At 38.1% G+C, this 27,403-nt stretch overlaps 1 protein-coding gene across 2 annotated transcripts; it reads left to right on the plus strand.

Moving 5' to 3' along the window:
- Positions 1-22,360: 22,360 nt before the first annotated feature.
- On the plus strand, positions 22,361-26,954 carry LOC127624310 (prostaglandin E2 receptor EP2 subtype-like). 2 transcript variants are annotated; one of them, XM_052099086.1, is made up of 2 exons: positions 22,361-23,353; positions 26,436-26,954. In XM_052099086.1, exons 1-2 carry the CDS (start codon positions 22,559-22,561, stop codon positions 26,727-26,729), a joined length of 1,089 nt encoding a protein of 362 aa, XP_051955046.1. In that variant the 5' UTR covers positions 22,361-22,558; the 3' UTR covers positions 26,730-26,954. The 2 variants fall into 2 exon arrangements, with proteins under 2 accessions (XP_051955046.1, XP_051955047.1); XM_052099087.1 differs by lacking the exon at positions 26,436-26,954 and adding an exon at positions 24,131-25,648.
- Positions 26,955-27,403: the final 449 nt, after the last annotated feature.

Below are 27,403 nucleotides of genomic sequence, written 5' to 3' on the forward strand. Positions count from 1 at the left end.
TAAAAAAGCATCTGTAAAAGCCGTAGATGTAGATGAAGTGATCAATCTAGACCAGTAAGCAGAAGGCTGAGAGCTAGATGGTCCACAATTCAAAGTGACATTAAAAATCACAGGCTTATGATCAGACAAACAGTAATTACCAATTTCAACATTACAAAGAAGTCTGGGGGAAAAAGCGTTACTGCTAAAGCAGACAGCAACTCATATAAACAGCATCTATTGATTACTGATTTCAAAGCATGGACGAGCTGCTTAAAATACATTCTTTTACAGCATTTGTCCACCATTCACAACATTCAACCATGCACAATAAAATATTAGGATATTTGGGCAGTAAAATATTTTGTTTATAATCTAATTATAGACTATAAAATAAAAGTATTTTTCAATGACAGAGTTCGCGTATGAAGCTAAACTTCATGTTACGAGATGAATTTAGTTGGTTATGACCTTTTTATTTTAAATGTGAGAGTGGTGGTGGCGTAGTGGGCTAAAGCACATAACTGGTAATCAGAAGGTCACTGGTTCGATCCCCACGGCCACCACCATTGTGTCCTTGAGCAAGGCACTTAACTCCAGGTTGCTCCGGGGGGATTGTCCCTGTAATAAGCGCACTGTATGTCGCTTTGGATAAAAGCGTCTGCCAAATGCATAAATGTAAATGTAGTTTTTATTGTAAACCACCGGGTAACTTAAGCACGTCTTTTTTTAGCATCTAGACACTTTTGAAGGACAATTCTGTTAAATGTATTACTCAAAATTGTTATTCTCCATGCTTTTGCAGTTCAAGTAGAGCTCAGTGACATTTTCTTTGGTTGGTATTTAAAGATTTCAGATTGATTGCAGACCAATGCGGCTTCTGCTCAAGCAAATATCCATCCATCCATCCATCGTCAACCGCTTATCCTGTGTACAGGGTCGCGGGGGGCTGGAGCCTATCCCAGCTAACATTGGGCGAAAGGCGGGGGACACCCTGGACAGGTTCAAGCAAATATCAATTTTTATAATTTTTTTTATCATTTCCATGACCACATGGCCCTAATATTATCAGTGGGCTTTTCGAGTTTTTGAATGTAGCATTTGCTGTTAAATTGTGAGATGTAGCTTCTCAGCGAGTGCTAATTACTACTGTGTTGACTCTGATTTGTATGTACTGTATTTTCCCAAATCAGTCGGCAGAGAAACAAGATTCAGAAAGAAATGTCAGTATAGACTATTATTTTTTAGATAAGGATAATTTTAAATAAAACTAAATTAAATTGAATTGACAAATTGAAAAATTCGAAACATAATAACCTTGGTCTGCGATGGACTGGCGACCTGTCCAGGGTGTCCCCCGCCTTTCGCCCAATGTTAGCTGGGATAGGCTCCAGCCCCCCGCGACCCTGTACACAGGATAAGCGGTTGACGATGGATGGATGGATGGATAACCTTGGTTTTAATGACTAACGCAGCTTTCACTTTCTTTAGTCTATGTTTGAGTGGAGGGAAAAAAACAACAAATAATTGAAAAGTCAACAGAACGCAATAAGGATTGTGTTGAAGGACAGTTTTGTCTTCATACACCTAAAGCATATGCTTTCATTCTGAAACCACTTTGAAGTCTGTTCCATAGCAACAGAGGTGTTTTTGTTGACAAACTGTTGTGAAGTTTAAAATAAGCTTGAAATTTTGATGTTGAGTTTATAATTGCAATTTTATTTCAGATTCATGAACAGATTCATTCGGACTCTGCCTGTTTTGGACTCGGTCTTGAGTCCGACTCGGCCCCTTTTGGACTCGGACTCAACTCGGACTCGATTGTTTAAAGACTCTGACTTGACTCGGATTCGACTAAGATGGACTCGAACCCAACACTAGTTTTGATTACCGTTGAAATGCAGCTCCAAAGTAAAATGTTGACATCAACAGGATTATAGGCAGAGAAAGCATGTCAGTAGTACCTTGCAACGAGTTCAACCAAGACTAGATTCGGTAAGCAGATACCGTATCTAATATCAACTGCTTCTTTGGCTGTATATTTACTTTGTGGCTAGTGCTCAAATTTGATTTATAATCAATATCGCTCCTTACAGCTGTTTTGCCACTTTGAGGGTTTGTCTTAGTGCTTGACTTGTATCCTTAGCTGCCTGCTGAATTGTCAAAAACACATGCTTTCCTGTAGGTTTGATAAAGCATCTGCCAAGAACATCAATTTAAATGTAGACAGGGGACTGCTTCTTGGCTGTGGCCATGAGAAACATCTTCAAACTTCAAGCATAATGTAGCAGGAATGCTTGCTTTGAGCATGTTACAGCACACTGCCTGTCCACAAATCCACAGGATAAGGATTTATTGCCAAGTGTTCTAGCTTAATGTTGCTCAACCGACCACATAGAATCACCCCAGAAATTATAATGAAATCACAGACATTAGAACAGTAAAGGATTACAATAACATCCATGACTTTGGAATGTTCTTTAAGTTTTGGATTGGAATAAGTAGCTCTTAGAGACTGTACGAGCAACACTGCCGAAAAGACCAGCATTGCTGGATGCTGGACCCCAGTATGGGATATGCTGGTGTCCCTGAAAAACAAAATTTGAATTTTTCAGAATTTGAAATATTACCGAAATTCTAATTATATTCAAATTACCTTAAAATTTTAAAGACATTATTTTAGTTAGGGGATAAAAGCTGTAAGACATCAGTGATCACCAGATTTTTTAATTGACGTTGTCTCCTAAATCCACAAGAGGGTGCAACGAATACATGTAAACCAAACAGCACAGTGTTATATTCAGCCTGATCTCAAGAATGTTACCTGACTGTGGCAACATTTTTGCATTTTTGTCGTGATTATACACACCCGGTCCCTTATCAGGCTAATTAAGCCTCCGAGAGGGATAAAGGCCGATTGCAGACGGTGGTGCGATGAAAGAGAGATTGTTTATGGACATGTCCGTCGTGTGTGTGTTTGTCTTTTGTTTAAGTTAATCATTAAAATATTGTTTATATTGCCAAGCCAGTTCTCCGATATGCCGTAGCTTGTTCCTTGGCCACTCCTCCACCCTCTAACGGACGACAGCCGCGCCTCTCCTGGCGGATCGGAGGCAGTCCTCCAGCCACTGGCGGACAGAATGCCCCGCCGTGTTCTCGGGGAACAGAAGGGGTCTCCCCCGCCCCTGGCAGCGGTTCTTCCGCTCCAGGCGGTTGGCAGCAAGCCCCTCCCCGTTTCAGCGGCTGGTAGGGGACTCCTCCGCCCCTGGCAGCGGCCCTGAACGCTCCAGGCGGTCGTTTAGGAGCCCCTTCTCCCCTCGCGGTCAGCGGCCGTTCCTCCACTTCCAGGCGGCCGGGCTCCTCGTCCCCCAGCAGATGGCCGTGGCTGCTCCGTTGGGGTGGATGGTAGTGGCGAGAACTCTACTACAGCGCATCCCTCCTCCTTCCCGGGTTTCGGCACCAGTGTAAAGCAGTTCAATGGAAAGGAGGAGGCGAGAACCAGCTTGGCAATATAAACAATATTTTAATGATTAACTTAAACAAAAGACAAACACACACACGATGGACATGTCTGTAAATTATCTCTCTCTCGTTGCACCACCGTCCGCAATCGGCCTTTATCCCTCTCGGATGCTTAATTAGCCTGATAAGGGACCAGGTGTATATAATCACGACCCGCCCTCCGCCCTGTCACAATCATATAGAGCGAAAAATAAGTGTTTATAAAGTGATAATCTGCCATTGTAGTTGTGATTTTTGTAAACTGAATAATAAGCACAGTTGTTGTAGAGCCTCTAGTGTTAATTTCACCAGTAAACTGTGACGAAACGTAGAACGCTCCACGTAAAAGTCAATTTGCTAAACTTTAGTTACTGTAACGTTCATTCTATGAGACTAGGTTGGTTATATTGTATCCTCCAAATAATATATGCTACCTAATTAAAATAAACTAAAGTGCATAAAATTATTTTTAGCCAATTCACATTCAAGAACCTTAAGTAAAAATGTAAAATGGGAAAAGAAACACTACACCTAGTACTACCTCAGTCCTCAAGTGTTTGTCCACGAGCTTTCCAATATTGAACTCCATTCAACTTGACACAGCCTTTGAAAACACAGTGCGTAGGGGCTGTTCAGACCGACCACGTTTTTGCACTAAAAAAGCTAGATGCAGCGCAATGCATATAACAAAAATCTGCTGTCTCAAGACTCACTTTTAAAAGCGGTGCTCCTGTGTGAAACGCTGAAGAAGAAAAAAACACTAGACGCAGAACATATATGTCCGTCTAGAGCATGTTTATATAAAAAACACAATAGGAAAGAGCACAAATGGAAACGGTTCTGTTAATAAGAGAGCAAGACGCAATAACCAAAGAACTTCACCTAAGTCATCATCAGCACTTGGCACACATCTAAAATTCTAATAACACAATTTTTGCATTCGAATGTGCATTCTTACTTTACATTCAATGAATATTTGACATTTGCACATTCCACAGTCTTCTAAAGCAATTTGTTGCAAGACTTCATTGGTCAATCAGCTTGACCAGAATGACCATGCTGATTGACCAGCTTCACCAGCTAAGTTTCCCACAGTTTTGCTGGTTCAACAGATAAGCAGTAAACCAGCATTAAAGGGATAGTTCACCCAAAAATGATGTCATCATGTACTCACCCTCAAGTATTCTAAACCCATACAACTGTTTTAAGTATGGCATAATGTTAACATAACTCACTTTCACAGTTTAAAAAAAGTTGCAATGAAAGTGAATGGTGACTGAGGCTTCTGCTTAATCTCCTATTGTGTTCCATGAAACAAAAAACTGTTGGAACAACAAGAGGGTGATTAAATGATGACATTCTTTTTATTTTTGTGTGAACTATCCCTTAAAAGTACTGAAAAAACCTTTTAACATCCATCACAGGTAAACTGTATTTAGAGAAAATTAGTTCTGGAGTGTAAGTAGGTAGTCATTTAGCGATAAGTAGGTTTTAGGAGGGGATGTTTACAGAACAGAATAAACTCTACATGGTGCTGCTCATTGCCTGTCATTTCCGATAATCAACTCTAAGTATGAATCAAACAACACGCAGGGTCTGCCTGTTAAAACAGGGATGTTTTCTGTTATCTTAAGAACACTCCAAAAAGATCGAACACACATAAATACACAGTCTCCAAACGCAACTTCTCTCTGGCTCAAATTCCACTGCAGTCCAGATGTTACATTCCCACCCCCACAGATGAGGAGCAGGGAGTTGTTTTATCCAATGGCTTCCACATGTGGAGAGGAGACATGGCTGAGCGACTCGCCTCCATCCAGGGACTCATCATAGAGGAATATTATGTGCCAGAAGTGACGGTTAACAAGTGGGAATTAATCCTTGTATTCCCAGATACCAAGTTGTAGTTTTCTCTCTCTCACCTCATTTCCCCTAACCAATGAGCTCTTGAAGACTATTTATCTGTTCAAGTTCAAGAAACAGATTTATGGGCTCTGGGCTCTTGCATGCACCCTAACACTTTTTTAACTTGTTCCCAGTAAAGAATCCAAATCATGAGTAAAAAAATTTAGTTGTAATACATTTTGGAGCCTGAAATTTGATTCATTATTCACTGAAAATCTTACCCTCTCCTGTAGTTCTCAAATTAAAGGTACACTCAGTAATCTCCCCCCCATTAAAAAGTTTTACTCCTAAAGAAATGAATAATCTCACTCACATGAGATGAGGACTCTAGTCATATCAGTAACATTATAAAAGCTGTTTTATTCTACATGGGGCAGGGGTGCCCTCATGGGGGCTGCCACTTTAGAATCACATGACTATCTGAATACTACTCCCTTAATCTCAGTAACTGTCTTGTTATTGGACACTTTCACTCCTGGATTAAATCAATCATGGCTGATTGTGAAATGTGAATTTCAAAAATGGCATCTGCAACTGAAGACTATTGGTTTTAAATGCTGCTGTATCCTCACCACTAGGTGTCACTGTAAGTCCAGGATGACATGAACAAAAAGTTACATGTTATGAGACATGCGATAACAATGCGTCAATGGCACCAGATGGCATGGACATGCCATTTTTGAATTCCATTTCAGAGCTTTGGCAGAAGGAAAGATTATGTTAATAATCACAGGACTTCAGATATGTAATTGCAATATAGCACACTAAGAACTACATTTATGATACTTTCATGTTAGTTAGTTAGTTAGTTATCTAAATGAGGGCATACAATAGACTTCTATTGTTTTTAGTCAAAACACTAACCCACACCCTAAAAGAAATCTCTTTTTATTGCATTTTTTGAATTTTAAACGATGATGTTTGTTTATTCATGAATCATGAATATGGTACATACTGTACATCAAATTCCTGAAGTGATACATCTATTTTTGTTTTGAGAGCTATAAAAAAAGTCTAAACTCTAAACATACCTTCAAATTCACTTTCCATTCTGTCTTTCCAGCTCTTTATTTTTCTCTCTCTCTCTCTCTCTCACTCTCTCTCCCTCTCTGTCAATTTCATTTGTACTTTATTGGCATGATTGTGTTTACATACAATATTGCCAAAGCATTAATTCACAAAACAGATAATGACAAGACAAATCATACTGATAAGATAGTAACAAATAACAATAAAGATAGAATTAAATTAAGGTGCCGGGTAATGAATCAAATAAAATAACAATTATAATAACAATATGCACTATACAGTATAAAATAAGCCTTTAACACGACATTATGAACATAAGAGAATAAAAGTACTGTGACTGAAGTTCATTAAGGTTTCTGAGGAGGTGCATCTCAAAATTGAATTTGGCTGCAACTGATGCATGATGGTCCTCCCCCAGTAACACCAGCATCTGATCTGATCTCCCCCAGTAACACCAGCATCTGATCTGTTTCTGCTGAACTGGAAAACTGTGGCATGAGGTTTGAGAGATCTCTGTTCACCTGTGTCTCTGTCTCGACCTCACCAGTATGACAGTGAGCACAGACTCGTTCTTCCCTTGCCATGTTTGTCTGTGTCGGCCTTTTTCTATGTTCAGACTGTGATCACGGAGTCTGTATTTGGTGAGGATCCGTCTCTGTTTTTGGATTTCTTACAGTGTGGAGATATTCTGCCGGTCCGATAACATTCCAATTTTCTTTGGTTTTTACTTACATTTTCCCAATGGTCCAAATATTAATTTTGCTTTCTTTTATGATTTGGTTTAGTTCAGCAGTGCTGGTCTCTCTCTCTCTCTCTCTCTCTCTCTCTCTCTACACACACACACACACACACACACACACACACACACACACACACACACACACAGTGTATGTAATCTGGCACAGATAGAAGTGTAGCACAGTGCTCTACAGCACTGTAAACTTGTGTTTAATGTGTTTTACAACAGAGGGTTTATGTAACACAACTTTATTCCACTCTCAGGTCTCAGGGTTCAAAAGGACAAAGGGTGAACAAGTACATTTTTCTTTCTGGTAGAGGATGTGGCCCACATGCATAAATTCAATGTTTATATGTTGAATGCTACTGTGAAATAAAGGCAATACAAATAAAAAAGGTTGATGTTTAATAGCATTTGTCTCAAAGCAATATTTAAAAATTCTACAGATCTGCAAGTTGTCCTATATTTTATTTTATTATCCAAAGTATTTAGAATACGTTACTGACCTTGAGTAATCTAACGGAATACGTTACAAATTACATTTACAGCATGTATTCTGTAATCTGTAGTGGAAAAAGTAACCCACCCAACCCTGCACATACATATGAAATATACAAAATGTTCATATACTTGTTTTCACTGATATACAAATGTACATTCTGTAAATACAAAATATATTTAAAAAATACTTTGCAAATAGCTGTTTTTTTATATATAAAACATATTTTCTCAAAAACTTGAATATGTATATGCCCAAATATATGAACTATAATTTGAAATGCAGTATATATGTGCATATATATCACATTTATGTCAGGGTTTACAATGATTAATGAATATCGTAATGCATGTCACAAATGTTTTCAGGTAAAGTGTGATTTTAGTGTTATTTGCAAAATGAACAGCGTGTGTTCGGGGTGGGACTACAGGTTTGTGTGACGGGGAAATATTTGAAACTTGCTTGAAAACAATCACTACTGCAACTTTGTTGCTGTAAGTGGCACAGAAATGATATACTTCATCTTTAATCTTTAATAAATAAATCACATTTAATAATTAGAATAATACTAATTATTATTATCATTTAACAATTCTTCCACCATATTGGTTATTAGTTGTTTGTTATAATTTAAAGCAAACTTTTATAAAAAAATAAAATAATGTAGAATTTATTAGAAGTACTGTCACAAGTGTACGCTTAGTGTACTGGTTATTTTACAATAGTTATGAATTAAGCTCAACTTATAACATTTTGGAGCCAGTTAGGATATACACTAATTTCCATTCAGACAATTGAGAGCACACAGAGTGTATGATTCATAAGCAATTCATAAGATAACAATAAGAAGTATTGTTCAGTGCAAAGGTATGATTCCCTAGTCAACATTAGAATTGCTGCTCTGGCTAAAATGAACTTTCATTGAAATAACATTATCTTTTGATTGCTATCGCTGACTCATAATCAAAGGTTTATTATATGATGTAAAGTATAACCTTAACCACAGAAGTAGCCCCACCTATTTGTGTGTGTATGATGAGAAAATAGGGGGGGCTTGAGTTTGTATAGAGGACATGAGCTGTGAGAGATGTTCGTGTGTACATGACTGCGACTCCCTTAGGATATACATTAGTCTCGAATGGGCTGCAGACAGGGGCTAGAACAATACCCGCTGTGTTATGTAACAGCTTCCATAGGAGTCTCTTACACACACATCAAGATTTCATTCAAATGCCTGTCTGTCCCACTCCCCCTTCTTCCTCCTCTCTTATCTATTCCTCTTTTTCTCTCTCTAGCCCATACATTTGATCTGAAAAATGATTTTTTTATTGCTTGTAACTTGGTTAAGACCAACTCGTATTTAAGGCAAACTTGGCATGATTTTCAAAGGCTTTCAGGAATTATGTTGTCCCTGTTCTCCTTGCATCATAGACATGTGGTCCATACTAATGTTTGAGTTCAAGAAAAAAATTATGTTTATGATTAAACTATTAGGACTTAAAATAGGACACTAAAAATATTGTTGTAATTAATAAGGAATGAGTGGCCTAAATCATTTGAAGGAGAGTGGGGAGTTGGGACTGATGATGCTTTGTAAGCTTGCGATGGTGGTATGCTGTTGTTCAAAGTGACCAAATGGACCGTATTAGACTGAGTGTCCTGTATTTTTGCCAAAAAAGACATACCACACAGGATGCCTACTGTCCCTTATTTAAGCATCGAAAGCCAAGTCGGATGGCGAAACGTCCCATATTGAAGAGCTCAAAATGCTCAAGTGTCCCATAATCATGTGGTGAAAACTTAGCAACCCTATGGTGTCCATAGCAGGCTTCTTGATAGAGGGTTGTTTAAAATGTGTTGTAAAATTCAAAATTGTTTTCTATAAATGCAATCACATCGCTGGTACCACCCAGCATCCATTGATGGCCCCAGCTACAACTTCCAGGGCTGCTTAAAATGTTTGCCATTCACATAGTTTTCCATTAAATTCGATCCAAATCAATACAATTACCAAGGGACATGCATTATTGACTTCAGCCAAGGCTTGAAGATACATTGTGTATTGGCAATTTTTCAGTAACAAGTTTGTGTTTTTGTTGTTTTACAACTTGAATAAAGCTTAGGCTACAGAATGCAAAATGCATAATACTAACCAAGGCCCTTTCTAATCCTTCAGTTTGTGCAGTTACACCAATTTTGACATACACCAACCTGAAAACTCATCACTGTCACCTTGTTCATTCTTGAAGAAGTGCAAACACCTTTGTATGTTTTGAGGTCGAAACATATTCTATGGAAGCACGTGATCTCAGATGCTTCAAACTATGCGTGCACAATTTGTTTGGTCTCGGCTGTGTCTAAGAACGGAATTTCCTAACAAAATTCAAATAGCTGTTGCACTCTCAACATTGTTGCAAGGGCTGCTATAGGGGATTAAAGTCACCATTGTCATGGTATACGTACCAACAGTTTGAAGAGAACATTGCTGAGCAAGTTCAATATTAATATTATGTCAATATTTTCACAGCACATCCAGTTTAATGGCTCAGACTTTTGATGGCAACTCTATCGGCCCCTTGAGTTCTAAGGTTTGTTAATGCCACAGTAACCCATGAACACTTATTATGTATGTTCAACCAGACGGTGCATTGGCAATGTGTTGGCACTCACATCTGCATACGTGTACTTGCGTGAAGTATATTTCTAGCATTAAACTTCCACCTTTATGCAGCACACCAACGAATTGTATGTACGATACCTGTGCCTTGTCCTACCTGTGACGTGAAGCCGTTTGTTGCTTCTCATCCAGTGTGCGACCTGCTTTTACTAACTTAACCAGCAAGACTTCCTTGGTCTACCAGCTTCAATAGGAAGACCATTGCTGGTTGACCAGCTGACCAGTTAAGTGACACCATGTCTATGCTGGTCCACCAGCTAAATGGACTAAATGGCTATTGAAGATTCATGCTGGACTTTTCAGCAGGACCTACAACACTGTTCTCACTAACACGCAAGTCCTTACACAAGCCTAATTGGACTTAAGTCTACACATTGATGTCATTAATAATATCTACAGTATTTCCAATCTTAAGTCACCAAACACTGCCATCTTTAAGCATAGTCTACTTTAGAGAACATACAACATTCATGAATCAAAATAATTTGCATACGTATCTGTGCATTTATGGAAGACTGCTTAACACTCGCACTGCTGTTGCTCGGTATCAAATTCAATCTATGTTTAAGCAATGAGTAACTGGAAGGCCTGGCTTTAGTGCCATGGGAACATGTCTTGCATCATCTATGTGGTTATTTGAGGAAAATTTGAGGATATATAAGTTGCAAACCCTGTCCTGGGGTGAAACCCCAAAGTTGCCAACTTACAGCAAACATCAAATCCCAGAAGTTAAAGTTAAATCAGAGAAATATGCACTAACTGCAATGGCTTCTCTGACCAGGCCAAAGTTCTACCTCTGAGTAAGGCCACTCTGTTGAGTAAACTTTAGTGAACCCTCTGAACTGCTGTAGGGTTGAGGTTAAAGGAGAGAAGCCAGTGTTGGCTGCCCTCCACAGGCTGGGAGGTCTGGCTTCTTTAGTCTCCAGGCTCTTCAACGGTCTTGCCGTCTGTTGGCGGTTTTTGTACCTTGTGGGTAACCCATCCTGTTTGTTTAGCAATATTAAATCGTGGGTTTACAGAAACCCCATGCCAGTGGTCAAATATTATTCCACACCTTCCCATCGACCAGAGAGAATGTGGAGAGTGAAACTACAGGCTCTATTCTGGCCATGTGCCGAACAATAAGGAGGTTTGCATATGAAGTATTTGAACACAAGGGCAAAGAGTTAATGTGCAAAGTTGTGGGAGATTGTCCAGTGGAAAAGATTATTTGTGCTTTGAATGTATCCCTCTGCTCTTGTAACCCTTGTATTTTTAGCCCTACTGAAGGTCAGAAATAAATTAACCATTATGTTTCAACATTATTTAAGACAGTGGGAATATTCATTTGTGGTTGAGGGGCAAAATGTCTCTTATCTTGTGAACTATGCATGCCAAACTTTATACTCATGTACATAAATAAATAAGAATGCTTATTTTTAATCGACTTCCTACAAAAAAGTCTTCATCTGGTTTATCAGTGACAAGCAAACAAAAACACATGCACACTCACATTGCCCTTAACGTTCATGTTTTTGCACACAATTCCCTCCACAGATTAGTTGGTGCCTCCACCTATTGGTGAAAATACACAACTTCAAGGGATAGTTCACCCAAAAATAACAATTATGTCATCATTTTCATTTGCAATTAATGTGAATGGTGACAGAGGCTAACCTTCTGCTTTTGTTTTATGAAAAAACAATAATAATAAAAAATATTATGAGGGTGAATAAATTATAAAATAATTTGTATTTTTGGGTGAACTGTCCTTTTAAGGCAGTCTGTATTGACATTTTGCAAATATTTTGTTCATTTGATTTGTTAAGTTGTTACAGAACAAAAAAATCCACATATGTATTTAAGTGCAATGTCCATAAGTCTCTATAAGAGGGGGACAGTGCCTGAGTCATAAGAGAAACTGGTAGTGTAATTAGGAAAATTACAAAAGAATGAATAATAATGATTAAAAAAATAATTTGATGATTAAAAAAGATGTTTAATTTCCACTTGTATACTTACCTATAGACAATGTGTTGGGATGACTGTAACCCCTTACAGGTGTGACCGCTGAATAGGGAGAGTATTTGTCCCGGTGCTTTGATCAAGAACATTCTCATCATGAATGTAGAAACAGTGATTCAGTGACTAAGATTCATGCATCAGTTTCTTGAGAACCAGGGAGACCAAGTGGTAGACTGCAAGTCATTGTTTGCACTTGGTGGTTGCTGGTGGTTGTTGGTGGTTGGAGATGAGATGGTGGACGTCAGGGCACCTTGTGCTTTTTTTGGGCTCGTTGAAGACCAGTCGCGCTGCTGTATTTTGGATCAATTGCAAAGGTTTGACTGTATATGCAGGAAGGCCTGCCAGAAGCCCATTACAGTAGTCCAGTCTGGATAGCACAAGCACTCAGACGAAGAGTTGTGTGGAATGCTCAGATAGGAAGGGCCGGATTTTCCTGATGTTGTACAGAGAAAATCTGCACAATCGGTCAGTCTTTGCAATGTGGTCAATGAAGTTTACCTGATCGTCAAACACAACCCCAAGATTTCTGGCTGTCCTGAATTGTGTGATCATTGACAAATCTAGTTGAGTGTTAAAATTGTGCTAGACTGCTGGGCTTGCTGTGAAAAAACCGTTGTACAGAAAATTTTGAAATCAGTTCAGTGCAACAATTTACGTAAGAATTGTCTTATGGGGATGTCGGAGCTGTGACCTTGTGGTCAATGTGGTGATTTGAAATAATAAGCAGTGGTGCTCATGAGTGTCCTGTTCAAGTCGTGTCTGGGTCATGTTCCCATTCATTGCCCTCTCACTCCCCTTGGTTTCCTGTCCACTCTCAATTTATTTTTCTTTTGCCGATAAAAAGTGTCGAAAGCTGCAGATGTCCTTGCTTCTCATAAGTATCCCTGCATGTTGATATCAGTGACACACTGAAGGACACCATGAAGATCTCATGCTTGTGTATACAGTATATCTGCTTTGTCATTTTTCAGATTGGACGGTTATTTCCTTTTAAAGCCACTCATGCCCCCCAGGGATTTGTGCTCTCCCCACTACTCTTCTCCCTCTACACCAATGACTGCTTTGCAGAGGAATCTCTGTTAAGCTCCTGAAGTTTGCAAATGACACCACTGTCATCGGCCTCATCCGAGATGACGATGTGTCTGCAAACAGAAGGGAGGTTAAACAGCTGGCTGTCTGGTGTAGTCAAAACAACATGGAGCTGAACACGCTCAAAATGGTGGAGATGATTGTGGACTTTGGGGAGAACACCCCAACACTGACTTCACCATTCCAAACAGCACTGTGGCATCAGTGGAGTTATTCAGGTTCCTGGGCACTACCATCTCACAGGACCTGAAGTGGGAGACCCACATTGACTACATTGTGAAAAAGCCCCAGCAGAGGTTGTACTTCCTTCACCAGCTGAGAAAGTTCAACCTACCACAGGCACCGCTGATACAGTTCTACTCAGCAGTCATTGAGTCTGTCCTCTGCACTACAATACCTGTCTGGTTTGGTTCAGCTAAGAAATCAGATATCAGAAGACTACAAAGTACAGTTTGGAGTGCTTGCCTTCTGGTCGACGCTTCAGAGCTCTGAGCACCAGAACCGTCAGGCAAAGGAACAGTTTTTTCCCTCAGGCTATCCATCTCATGAACAGTGCTCCATTGAGTAATAATTATGTGCAATTCACAGTCAAATTTTTTTATACTTATCCAACACATCCAACCTCGTCTGCCATTACATTCCCTTGACATGTATATAACATAATTGTATTTAGATTTGCACTATTTGTGTGTATGTATGTATGCATGTATGTGTCTGTCTGTCTGTGTATATATGTGTATATACTGTATGTATGTGTGTACATATGTGTGTGTGTGTGTATGTATATATATATATATATATATATATATATATATATATATACACACACATATATATACATATATATCCCTGGGGAGCACCAGTGCTGATTGTACAGGTGCTGGAAGTGAATTTCCCCAGTCTCACTAGCTGCTGTCTGTCCGTCAGAAAGCTGGTGATTCACTGACAGATAGAGGTGTGGACAGAGTTGAGTTAATTTTGTCTGGAGAATAGCTTGGATGATGGTGTTGAAAGTCAAACTGAAGTCCACAAGAAGGATCCTTGCATATGTTCCTGGTCTGTCCAGATTTGACAGGATATGATGCAATCCCATGTTGACTGCATCCTCCACAGACCTGTTTGCTCGATAAACAAATTGAAGGGGATCCAGAAAGGGTACAGTTATGTTGCAGGAGGTGTTGGTGTTTGTGTGAAGTGAAGGTCAGAGCGGGTGTGAGTCTTGGCTTTTCAAGTCTACAGTAAAGCATAGTCAGGTCATCAGCCAGTTGTTGATTCACTACAGTGTTGGGTGATGGTGTCTTGTAGCTAGTAATGCCTTTCAGGCCTCCTCACACTGATGCAAGGTCGTTAGCTGAAAAATAGTTTTTCATCTTCTCAGAGTAGCTTCTTTAAGCCACTCTAATCTCCATTGTCAGTGTGTTTTTGGCCTGATTATACAAGATTCTATCCCCACTCCTGTAAGCATCCTCTTTGGCCTGACGAAGCTGCCTGAGTTTTGCTGTAAACCATGGTTTGTTATTGTTGAATGTTAAATAAGTCCTAGTACCAATGCGACCCACCTGAGTATCCACACTTCTATGGCGAACCATCATCGTCTTTATTGACTTCAGATCAGAATTTGACTGTGTCCATTGGCCAGCCCTGTGGAGGACACTGGTGCCTGAACACGTGCCCCAGAAGATCATCCAACTCCTTCAAACATCATACAATGGCTGTGTGCGGATCTGCAGCAAACTATTCAAAGAATTTATTGTCCAAACTGGAGTCCGCCAAGGAGATATCGCCTTGCCTCAGCTGTTCAATAATTAATAGATGCCATCATGAGAAAAGCATTTGAAGATAGACAAGGAGTACAGTATGACGACAACAACTTTGTGACCGACTTTGTGACCAACTCTGCTCCAGGTTGTTTAACCTCCCTTCTGTATGCAGGGAGTACGGTGGTGTACAGTGGTGTCATCTGCAAACTTCAGTAGCTTAACAGAGGGGTCCTTGGCAAAGCAGTCATTGGTGTAGTGGGAGAAGAGTAGTGGGGAGAGCACACATCCCTGGGGGGCACCAGTGCTGATCGTACAGGTACTGGATTTAGTCTGGAGTATAGCTGGGATGATGGTGTTAAAAGCCGAACTGAAGTCCACTAAAAGAATCCTTGCATATGTCCCTGGTCTGTCCAGATTTTGCAGGATATGATGCAATCCCTGAGGCTATTGTATTAATTACTTATTTAAAAGCAGATTTGTGGGTGATAATTAATTTATTCCTCAGTCAAAAGCTTACAATAACAGGGGGTAATTCAGACTGTAAAACACAGCACCTGAATCAATGTCTGTTAGTAAAGGTGCAATAGCAGGGAAGCTCAGAGGGAACATGCTTTTCAAATACTGGCTCTCGTCAGAAGGAGGCTACAGGGACAAGGACCCATTTGTGGTGACCTGAGGAATGGAGAGTTTGTCATTTACAAATTCCTTTAGCAATAGCAATGATATCATTTGATGATGGCATATTTTTAAATTTCACTTTATACATGTACATAGTATTTATTAAAAATGTACAAATGTAATGTACAATGTAGAAAATAAAACTAATAAAAACTAAATATTTACACTATATATTGTATCAACATGATGGTTTGAATGAACACTTGACAGAATGACCAACTCTGTTAATTCTGTTTAAGATTTTAAAGTTGTTGGATGTCTGCCAAAAGGGTTTTGCTTAAAACAACTGGAATCAAATTTAGTTTCAAGCCTTAGACTCCATATTTTCAATTGTGAATTATGCCTGCAAAATAAATGATAAAACTGTTTAATTATTATTATTATTATTTATTTATTTTGTAAAGGATGTTGAACTGTACATCATAGAACTTTAATGGCTTTTTAGTTTCAAGGCTTCACCTTATCATCAACTTCTTGAAGAACTGAATCCCCCTCTTATAATCCAAAAGGGAAAATGTCATCCTTTTGAAGCACATTCATAAAATAATAATTTGTGTACAGTAAATAAAAAATCCAGCATTTCTTCATTTTGAAAGTGAACAGATGTGATCTGGAGAGCATAAATATAGTTCCTCCTGAAGAAGTTCATGAGATGTTTTAAAGTGGTGAAGCACCAGCATGTTTAAAACATTGATGTACTTTAGACCAGAAAATCTGATTTTTTTAGAATCCATTGAATTAAAACAAAAAAAAAATTCCTTCAGAAATCACAGAAAGCTATCAAATGATAAACATAAACAAAACACTCATTACACATTTTCAGATTTGTTATTTTTCAATTCTTATCACAATAATTGTTTTTTGACTTTCACTTACAAGTTACTGTAAAACAACATGTACATATTCTGTATATGCTACTGTAAATTCTCTAAACAGGAGTAAAGGGGCCTCTATGATGTCAGAATGGTATCTCTATCATGTCATAATGTGATTGTTATGATGTCATAATGTAGGCTCTATGATTTTGTAATGTTGCACCTATGATGTCATGATCTGGTCATTATGATGTATAAATGTGATCTTTAATTTATCATATTGGTGTCTATATGATTTCAAATTGGTGTCTCTATGATGTCATAAAGGTGCCTCTATGTCAGTATGTTGGATCTATTGGTGCGTTCATATAATTTCAGAATTACTGTAATTATGAGAGGACAACTGGTAGATTCTACATGGCGCTATTCACATCCTCAGACCTCGTAAGTTATTTGTTTCTATGTAAACACTTATAGCACCAAAACTAATTTGTTGTTGACAACAGCAAAATGTTAATCACTACATTAATTCCCATCCATTTGTTCTTTCAAAGTGTTTTAGAACAAAACAAATTCTCCAGGTATCAATGGCATAATAAAATGGCACATCAAACAGAAAAAGGTGTTCACTAACTTCAACTGTTGAGGCCGCAGCCATATATATAACATCTGTCAAAATCTCTTAATCATTTTGACAGAATCTGAATTTAAATAAAAAATAAAAACCTATCTCTTCAAGCTGGCCTACAACTCACCCAAGAGCCTGTACTTGGTTGGTGTACATTTTAATAAGTGCTATGATGTCTTTCCTTTTTGTGCTTTTGGGGTTACATAGATGGATTTGTAATTTCATTATGTTATGTCCTTTTAATTAATGTTGTACAGCACAGTGGTCAACCAGTGTAGTTTTTAATTGTGCTTTATAAATAAATGATTGATTGATATTATTATTTGTATTATTATTGTGTTATTATTATTATTTCATTATATTATATAAAAAAAATAATTCTTACCAGATGAAGCTGAATATCGACTCATGAACTGTAGAGTATGGTGTTAACTGAGGCTGGAGGTGTCAAGCAATTATGAAATGCTAAGCACACATTTTGCAGCAAACATTAAATACAAACATTAGAAGAAATTAGAATAAATCAATATAGCCTACAAATAGGTGAAATTCCCATAAATATATCTGGAAAATCAGCAAATCGAGGCTGATTTGTGCACACAAATTTTAACATAATGTGGAGGAAATAATTATTAAGTTAAATTACATTTACAGAATTAGCTAAATAATGGGAAAAGAATAATAATAGTCTAATAATAATAATAATGTTACGTTAACATTTTCAAATTTAGTACAGTTTAAAGGGAGGGAAAAAATGATTGTGCATATTTCAGTTTCTTTGTATCGTATGAGCAGGAATATTCTGAATAGATGTACACTTTATGGAGCATTAAAACCTTTATGGAGCATTTACACTTTTTTGGAATAAAGTCTTAAGTCTTACCTTAATCGGTGATGTGAAAATAAATGTGGTCATCTTTTAGAGGTGAATAGATGAGCTCCGCTGTGAAATTATCACTTCAGGTCAGGAACATTGCGCTCAGGTTGGTTTGTAAATAAACACATGGAAATCATTATGTGTGAATCGTGTTATACATTAATATTGACATTTTAAAGAGTGGGAAATGTTGCCTATATGATGTGTAGTGTCTTAGTTAATGTTACACTTAACAAGCTTAAGGCACACACAATTAACAGAGACCGCAAACTGAGTCCAGATCCGATCCCATCCGTTCTGAAATCACACCGTGTGCATTTTCATTCCTAAGTTTTACACATTAGTAGGCTACTAATATTGACTTCACAGACTCATCATTTCTTTCTCATTTTTGATATGTTTATTTAAAATGATGCTTTATCCTTGTGCATCTTATGGATAATTAGTCAAACGAATATTGTTTCTATTATTCGGATGAATCCGTTTTTCATTTCAGTTCTCATAAAAGAGTAAGCGAGAAATACCCGGATGATCTACTATTTCCGGCTAGATTCTGAAGTGCGGATCAACGTGACACTATTCCATCACGTTCAAAATGCCCGATTTAAAAAAAATGGCAGAGAACTGCGAGTGGGATGCTCTTTTCAACTGTGAGAGCTATATATATCTGGCAAGTTGTCCCTTGTGCTTAAATGGTGCTTGTTTAACAAAACCAGAGTTCCTTATTTTTGCGGTTGTTGTTTTTACGTTACACATTGGACACGGGCCAATGCCCACATGATGAAGTATGTCTATTCATACTACTTGCATGCACACCATGCATACTGTTTTACCAGCCGAGAAGTGCGTCCCTCATCTTAAAAATGCTTTAATGGACTCCCAGACCACTTCTGGAGGGCTGAATCTTTATTAATGATTATAAAGTAATCAATGTTACTATTTATAAAGTGTAATGTAAGTAGGTGACTACTGACATGCCACAGTTTGCGGTGTTCCACCCTAGCAGGCTGATGTAATGACATGAATAGGGGGACATGGTCTGAAAATATTCTTGGCAGATACCTACAGGAGCCAATCAATTAATCTTTCCCTTTGAAAATGAAAAAATAATCAATTCTAGAATAATTATTATGCTTGTGTGAGTAAAAATAATATTTCCTTTTTTTTTGCTGCTTGCCATTCCTTTTCCTGTGTTTATTCTTCAATAATGACTTTAGTTAATTATCACCTACCTGTTTGGGTCCACTTCCCATCCAGCCTCATACCCCCATAACAGAGTATGTTTCCCAGCGTGAGTATATGAGTCTGGCCAGTCTTTACATCAGGCAAAAGTTTCCACAATGATAACAGTTATATAGGCCAAAGAGTGATGAATGAGGAACAAAAACTGCATTTGAATCACAACACATGGTGAAGGGACAGTAGTGCAACTCTCAATGTATTCACCATATTATAAACGTAATAGTTGTGCATTCACACCGTCAGTCAGTTATCCTCCTTCAGAGGTTCCTGAAGATAATCAGAGTTCTTAGATATATCTTAATATATCCAAGCTAGTGTCCTCCATTTAGAACATTTTAGAAAACGACAATGTTTGGATGATGCTGTCGAATGTACAGTAAGCTGAAAGACCTTTGTCCCTCTGGAGGATGGATCTTGAGTATCCGGGGTATTGCATAGTGTAGGTGATATTGTTGTCACGAAGTTGTCTCCTGAGCATGGTGAATTCTTGCCTTTTTCTGAGCAATGTTGACAACATATCATGGAATATCATTATGGTAGAGTTGCTTTAAGCGAGCAGGACCTTTTCTCTCGCAGCATTAAGGGTTTTAAAAATGGGTTTTATGTTCCCGTACTTGAGCAAACGCATCTAGATACCTCGTGGCTTGCCGTTCTCAGCTGATAGCCACTGCAGGGTACGATGAGCTCTTTCAATTTCGTATACTTCATGATCCCTCCCTAGGATTTTAGGCTGCAATTTCTATAAAAAAGCTACAGGGTTTTTGCCCTCCACTCTTTCTGGAAACTCGACAAGATGCAGATTTTGGCACAGCGAATTATTTTCTAGTTCATATATCTTGCCTGTCAGTTAATTAATTTCATCTTCGTTGGAGGTCTACTACAACGGTTTTAAAATCCATCAGTCTAGTTTCAACCTCCACCATCTTTAGCTTCAATTGCTGTTCGTTGCAAATTTTATCCATGAACTCTGTGATCTTGTTCAGATGCTCATCAATTAGAGCCTGTATTCTTGTAAAGACCCTCTCCATTTCTACGTGAAACCAATGTGGCGGATCTAGCAATGGTGGGGAGTCCTGTCGGACTTCCAGATTTCCATATTTTTTATTGTCGGCTTTCCTAGAAGTCGGCATGTTCAAGAAGCTATCCAACGTTTTGTGAATGTCTCGCAGTAAAGAAAACATCTTAGAAGTAATGTTTTAGAAGGGGTTTTGTGGGAGCTCCGTCTTACACACCTTACTCTATCGCTACCATAACCGGAAGTCTGTATACCTCTTTTTACATAAATAAAACAAGTTTTTGCTTGAACAACCATTTTTCAAGTGGGGGACTGCTAGAACTGTTGCTCTCGTGCAGTCCCATGTACATGCAGATGGGAGAAATGTTCGGTCAAGAGTTTCACTAAATAATACATTGGATTTCATTTTTTTTGTTTGTTTTTTTTCTCACCAAACCTTACAGTATGCTTTCAAAACAATCATGAATCTCATGGACGAATTTATTTAGCTTGAAGAGGTGGTCACCATAAACTGCCATTGTACAGAATGACATCACTGAGAACAACATTTTTTGACAATTTCTCCCTTTGAGTTAAGGAAAGGTAAGATTGTTGTTTGGGGTTATAACAAAACAGGGGTGAGTAAACAATGATTACATTTTTATTTTGGGGTGAACTATCCCTTTAAAGGAATTTTGAAAGGAAAAATGAAGATTTTTAGAAGAATTTCTCTGCTGTTTTTGTGCACACAATGCAAGTGAATGGGTGCCAAATTGGAAGCTAAAACAAAATTACATAAAGGCAGCATAAAAGTTATCCATGAGTCCAGTAGAAGCGATATGATATGTGTGGGTGAGAAACAGATCAATATTTATATCCTTTTTTACTATAAATTATCCTCCCTGCTCAGTCAATCCCCAATTCAACTTTCACTCTCACATTTTTCTTCTTGTGTTTTTGGTGATTCAAATTCTTCATGTAGGTGACCCCTACAGGGCAGGGAAAAAGAATAATAAAAAAAGGACTTAAATATTTATCTGTTTCTCACCCACACCAATCATATAATTTCTGAAAATATGGATTAAAACACTGGAGTCATATGAACTACTTTGTTGGTTCTTTTATGAGCTTTTTGGAGTGTCAACATGTTGGCACCCATTCACTTGCATTGTATGGACCAACAGAGCTGAGATATTCTTCTAAAAATTATAATTTGTGTTCTGAAGAATAAAGAAAGTCATCTACATCTGGGATTATTATTTATTTTCAAACAAATGAAGTTGCTCTATCAATATTCAATGATAAGAAATAACTTTTTGCGATCTCCATACATTTTGTTACCAGAATTTGCCAATTTTTCTTAAGGGGTGCCTTTAGACCCGCTGTACCCTATAATACACTTCAATGATTTCAAGTGTGGAAATTACATACAATGTTAGTTTTAGTCAGAATTATCAAATTTAATGTATTAAAACGCACTAACTTCTAACACAAGTACATTTATAATGCTATTAATACTGTTTTATGTGTGCTATTATTTTACTGTTATTAATTATTATTTGTAATGATTTATAATTATATTTTTCTATTTGATTTAGCTTTTATGGTATTATATGACCTATAATTATTATTAAAAAAAATAGTTTACTTACTGAATTATAGATTAAAAACACATTGGATTATAATTTTGCTCAACAAGCATTCAATATCCATCCATCCATCGTCAACCGCTTATCCTGTGTACAGGGTCGCGGGGGGCTGGAGCCTATCCCAGCTAACATTGGGCGAAAGGCGGGGGACACCCTGGACAGGTCGCCAGTCCATCGCAGAGCATTCAATATAAAATACATAAATAAATAAATAAACCTAACATATACAAATCACCTTTTAAATGATTTGATCAAAATGCATTTGATTAATATGTTTGTAATTTGTAGTGAGTCATTAGCTGTGCACATCGGAGGGCATGCTCTACCGAAACTCCACCTCTCATTTGAAAGTCGTGGATAGTGCGTAAAAGTTCCACTTCACAATATTTATGGCTCCTCATTCCTCTCTGCAATAAGATATCAATCAGATAGACTTCTAATAGCATGACATTTTCCTAGTGTGGATAATAAAGAAGAAAAAAAAAAGTTTTTTATGGCGTCACACCCGAAAAACGACAGTTGCCATGGGCGCCTCAACATCTCTTACGGATCTCCCACAACATCTGCGATCATGTTTTCAGCTGGTGTCCTTGGGAATGTAGTCGCCTTAATACTCTTGGAAATACGGCGGAGGAAGCAAACCGCATCCCTGTTCCAAGTCCTCGTCACATCGTTGATCATTACAGACTTGCTGGGAACTTTCTCCGTCAGTCCCCTGGTGATTACCGCGTATTTGAGGAACGAGTCGTTGCTCGGGATGAGCGGAAACCGATCGGTTTGTGCGCATTTCGGTTATGCGATGACATTTTTCAGCATGGTCACTCTGGCCATTCTTCTCTCCATGGCTGTGGAGCGCTGGCTGTCCATAGGTCATCCCTACTTTTACGAGAAGAACTTGACCAAACGGTGCGGCTACATCGCCGTTGCCCTCATATACCTGGTTGGCGTTCTTTTCTGTATCACACCTTTCCTCGGGGTTGGGGAGTACGTCCAGCATTGCCCGGGGACGTGGTGCTTCATTGACATGGACCCTGATGAGCGCAAACACAAAGCGTTCAATATAATCTATGCGTCCTGTTTGCTGGTCATGATAGTATGTACGGTTTTGTGCAACGCGTCTGTCATCTATCATCTTTTACTCATGTATCGAAGACGCAAAGCGAACCGGAGCCCTCTCCGACGCCTGCGGGGACACAGAAGGCATCGGTCCATCGCGAAGGAGGTAGAACATCTGGTGCTGCTCGGGTTCATGACAATCGCCTTCGTCATTTGCTCTCTTCCTCTTGTGGTAAGGGCTTTTCGCAATGTTGATTTCTGTCAGACAGGTTTAGTTATTTTATTTTATTTTTTTACGCACAAAACTGTCACTTACAATAGCTAAGAACGTGAAGCAGTTTCCTGTTTCTGTATGTTCTTTGTGACACTTTAGGGGACATTAGCTATAGACACATATAGCCCCCAAATATATTTTGTCATTTAAGCCACACTAAAAAAATAATAATTAAAAAGTCTTCACAAAAAAGAAAAGTGTCAATAGTTCTGAGAAAAGCTCTAGCATCACTTGTTTGAAGATGCCCATTGATATTTTGTTATCTAATGCAATACATGAAATTATAGATTTGTCCAAATACTTTTAGGGGCCACTGTACTAAGCAAAAATATTATTCTTTACAATAATAATAGTTAAGAAATGTATTTCAAGCAGCTACTAGAAATGATCTCACTGTTCTAAAGTGTTTTATGGTAATACACACACACTGAAAACCCCTAATAAGTTGACTTTACTCATAATTTTTTGATTATATAAACACATACCCTCAGTTGAAATGAGTAATGGCATCTTCAAAACATGTCTAATTAAGTTCACTTAACTTGGTGATTATGTAGAATGAATTTAACTATTCAAGATAAGGTATCTAGATGCAAGTAGGCTTAACTCAGATTTGCTTTTAAAATGTTGTTGGTTCTACTCAATCATTTTAATTGAGTGGACTCAAATATGAGTCAAACAATAACACAGAATAAATAAAGATTATAATATGTATTTTTTTGTAATTCTCCACAGAAACGCATAGGCACCTGTACTTAAGCTCCACGTGCACAAAGAGGACTAAAGCCCAAAGTATACTTCGGTTTTGACATGAACGCATAGCGAACGCTATCCAAGGGGCAGACTTGGACTGGGAAAATAAATTGGCCATGATGTCAATTTGTCAATCGGGGAGGGGTCCCTTCATCATATCATGGCCCACTTTGGCATATTTTGACCCTGTTTCGCAGCCGGCCTACTGGGAAAAGTTCTGGTTCTTCCTATGGCCAGTCCGCCTCTGCGCTAGCCTTTCAAAGTATACTTCAAGTGTGCTATGAGATGGTGGACTATTTCTCTTGAGGAGTTTAGACCCATACAGATGTCTTTGTATTCCTTCAGACTTAAGTTATACAAATGCAGTCAGGTATCTCTTACCTCCTCAAACACACGTGCAACATTGACGTTTAGCCTCCACTGTTGTGGTTTTCACCTTCGTCTTCTGTTGTTTAGCGCAGATTTCATCTTCTTTCAATGCTTTGTGAAAGTGACGGCTCAGTTGCGAGTTTTGCTGCCTTGTTGACCCACTAATTGGTACAAATAATTCAAGGCGCATGTGCATCCTGTGATCAAAGTACACACAGTTAGAAAAATCGGGCCACACACGTTCAGTGCTCGAGTGCTTTGTTGGTGACGAAATGTGTGTCACACGTCTTGTATGCATATGCCTAGCATTTGCATCTGGCTTAAGTATACTTTGGGCTTTAGATAGAGTTATCAGGGTCCAACTTGACCAAGGGGATCACAGAGCACCCTACTGGTGACATCACATGAAACAAATATTTGCAACAAAACAAAAAAAATAATTCTACAAAAGAGCTAAAACCTCTTTGAATTCGTAATAACAACTATTTAATTACATTTACATTTTACATTTATGCATTTGGCAGACGCTTTAACCAAAGCGACTTACAGTGCACTATTTACAGGGTCAATTCCCCCAGAGCAACCTGGAGTTAAGTGCCTTGCTCAAGGACACAATGGTGGTGGCCGTGGGGGTCAAACCAGCAACCTTCTGATTAACAGTTATGTGCTGATTAACAGTTATGTGCTTTAGCCCACTACACCACCACCACTCTAATTAACACCTATATGTATATTATATATTTCAAGAGCAAGGCAATATGGGTATCACTGTTCCCTCTATGTAATATCACTTCTGATATTACTCCATTGGAGATGGAAAAAACATACACACACTGAGCGCAGACTCAAAATTTGGGAAATCCTAGAGATTTCTTGTGTAGACCTTATTCACGCTAGCGCCATCTCAGATTTTTAATGGGAATGACAACAAGGCTGTGATGGATAGTCTTGGGCTGTACTGGAGTTTAAAGTGTTTTTGGATCATTCCACGGAATAAAGCATTGCTAAAATATCTGTCCAAGAACATTCAGTATACAAAGTACTCCAGACAATATGTGTTGTGGAAAATACGATATGATCTAGTAGCATAATACAGCTTTATACCGTTCGTGCTATTGATGAGATGTTAAGTCTATCCCTCACAGCCTATCCCTCAAAGCTGGCGTTACTGTGAATAAGGTCTGTTAGAGCTAAACGCATGCTCAGTGTTTCAGCTGGAGTCTGTGTGAATCCAAGCGAATATAATAGCATATTAGCCTATCCATTTTTTTACTTTGGTTTTCAAATTTCAAGAATTGTGAAATTTCACTGGTATTGGTACCAACAAAAATGTTGGTGTATCTCTATATATTTATATATATAATTCTGCTCAGTTGGCCAAAGGTTCCCCCCAATAGAAATAGGATTTGCTCAGCAATAACAAAAACTTAGAGGGAACATTGGTGGGTGTTCCCCATAGCCTCAATTTTGTACTCAATCAAGTCTAAGGATTTTTGAGAAAAATAAGTTTGAGGAACATACGTACTGTAGATATTTAAGTTATGAGCCCAACACTTGACATTTCAACTAAGAAATAGTTTTTCTGGTTTTTCATTACTGATTTTTCCCTTAATGATAACATTAGGGTTTACACTTAAAATGCACAACAAACGTTAACCTAAAACTTGTGCCATTTGGTAACATCTAACTGCTTTTATTAATGTCTAATATATTATTTAACATCACTAAATAAACCTAAATCCATTAGATTACACCAACAAAACAAATTTTAAGGGTTGAAATCATTTTGCATCAGGTAAAAATAGCTCCATAAAGTAACAAATGCAGGTTACCACTTTTTACAGTGTTTGCAGAACATTAAATATTTATGTGACAACACAACAGTGTGTATATTTACATTGCGTTTTTGTCTCCATAGATTCAAGTATACATTCATACCATCTTAAACCTTGAAAGTCATAAAAAGGATCTTATAGCCCTTCTTTTCTTATCGGCTAACCCCATCATTGACCCGTGGGTCTTTATCATCCTCAGTCCCCCAGTGCCTCGCCTGCTCTGGGACAAGATGTGCAAGAATTTAAAGTCAAAACCCACCCAAGAGAAGCTTGTTTGCGTTCAACCACCATTGTGTCAGTCAAGTCCACCTGGATGTCAACAAGAAGTCAATTTGCTGAAAGTTTACACAGACATTCCAGGAACTGCTGGCTCCTGATCCCTAAACCACTTTCAGTTTGTGGGAAGGATTGTGGAGCTATTGCGCAACTATAAATTGAAAATCATGGATGCTTGACCCCCTTTGCATTGTGTAGAATATATATTTTTTTATAATTATTTATTGTATTTATTTATACAGAGTAAACAAAATGTAAACAAATGTTTATCAGTTTATCACTAGGAAACTTGTACTTTTTGATTGCAATATAATGCAAATAAATAGCCTGGAAAAATGTTTTGTTGATTAAACTCCATTATATTTAGAGCCTTTTTGCATGTTTTTTTTTATTTTTTTTTTTAGTTTAACTGACTTAATTTAAAACGTTTTTACTTACAGTAATCTGAATTGATTGAATATACGGTAGTTATAACAACTTCACTTTAGTTTACTGAATTTTAAGGCCTGCTGCTGTATAGTTAGTGTTCAGTGAACCTAACTTTAGTTGTCAAGTATACACTGCAAGTTTAGCATTGCAGTCTGGTGTCTTCTTGAGAAACACATTCCATAGATTTTGAAGCACATAGATGTAAACACTTGACACACAAACCTCAGTAATGGTGATACTCAACAAACATCATTAAGTAAAAGATAAGCTTTTAACATCACCACACAACTATCAATCAACAATGACAAAAACAACAGCAGCAGCACTGGTCAAATCTGGAAATAGC

Source organism: Xyrauchen texanus, chromosome 30, assembly GCF_025860055.1.
Source record: "Xyrauchen texanus isolate HMW12.3.18 chromosome 30, RBS_HiC_50CHRs, whole genome shotgun sequence".
Lineage (NCBI taxonomy): Eukaryota > Metazoa > Chordata > Actinopteri > Cypriniformes > Catostomidae > Xyrauchen > Xyrauchen texanus.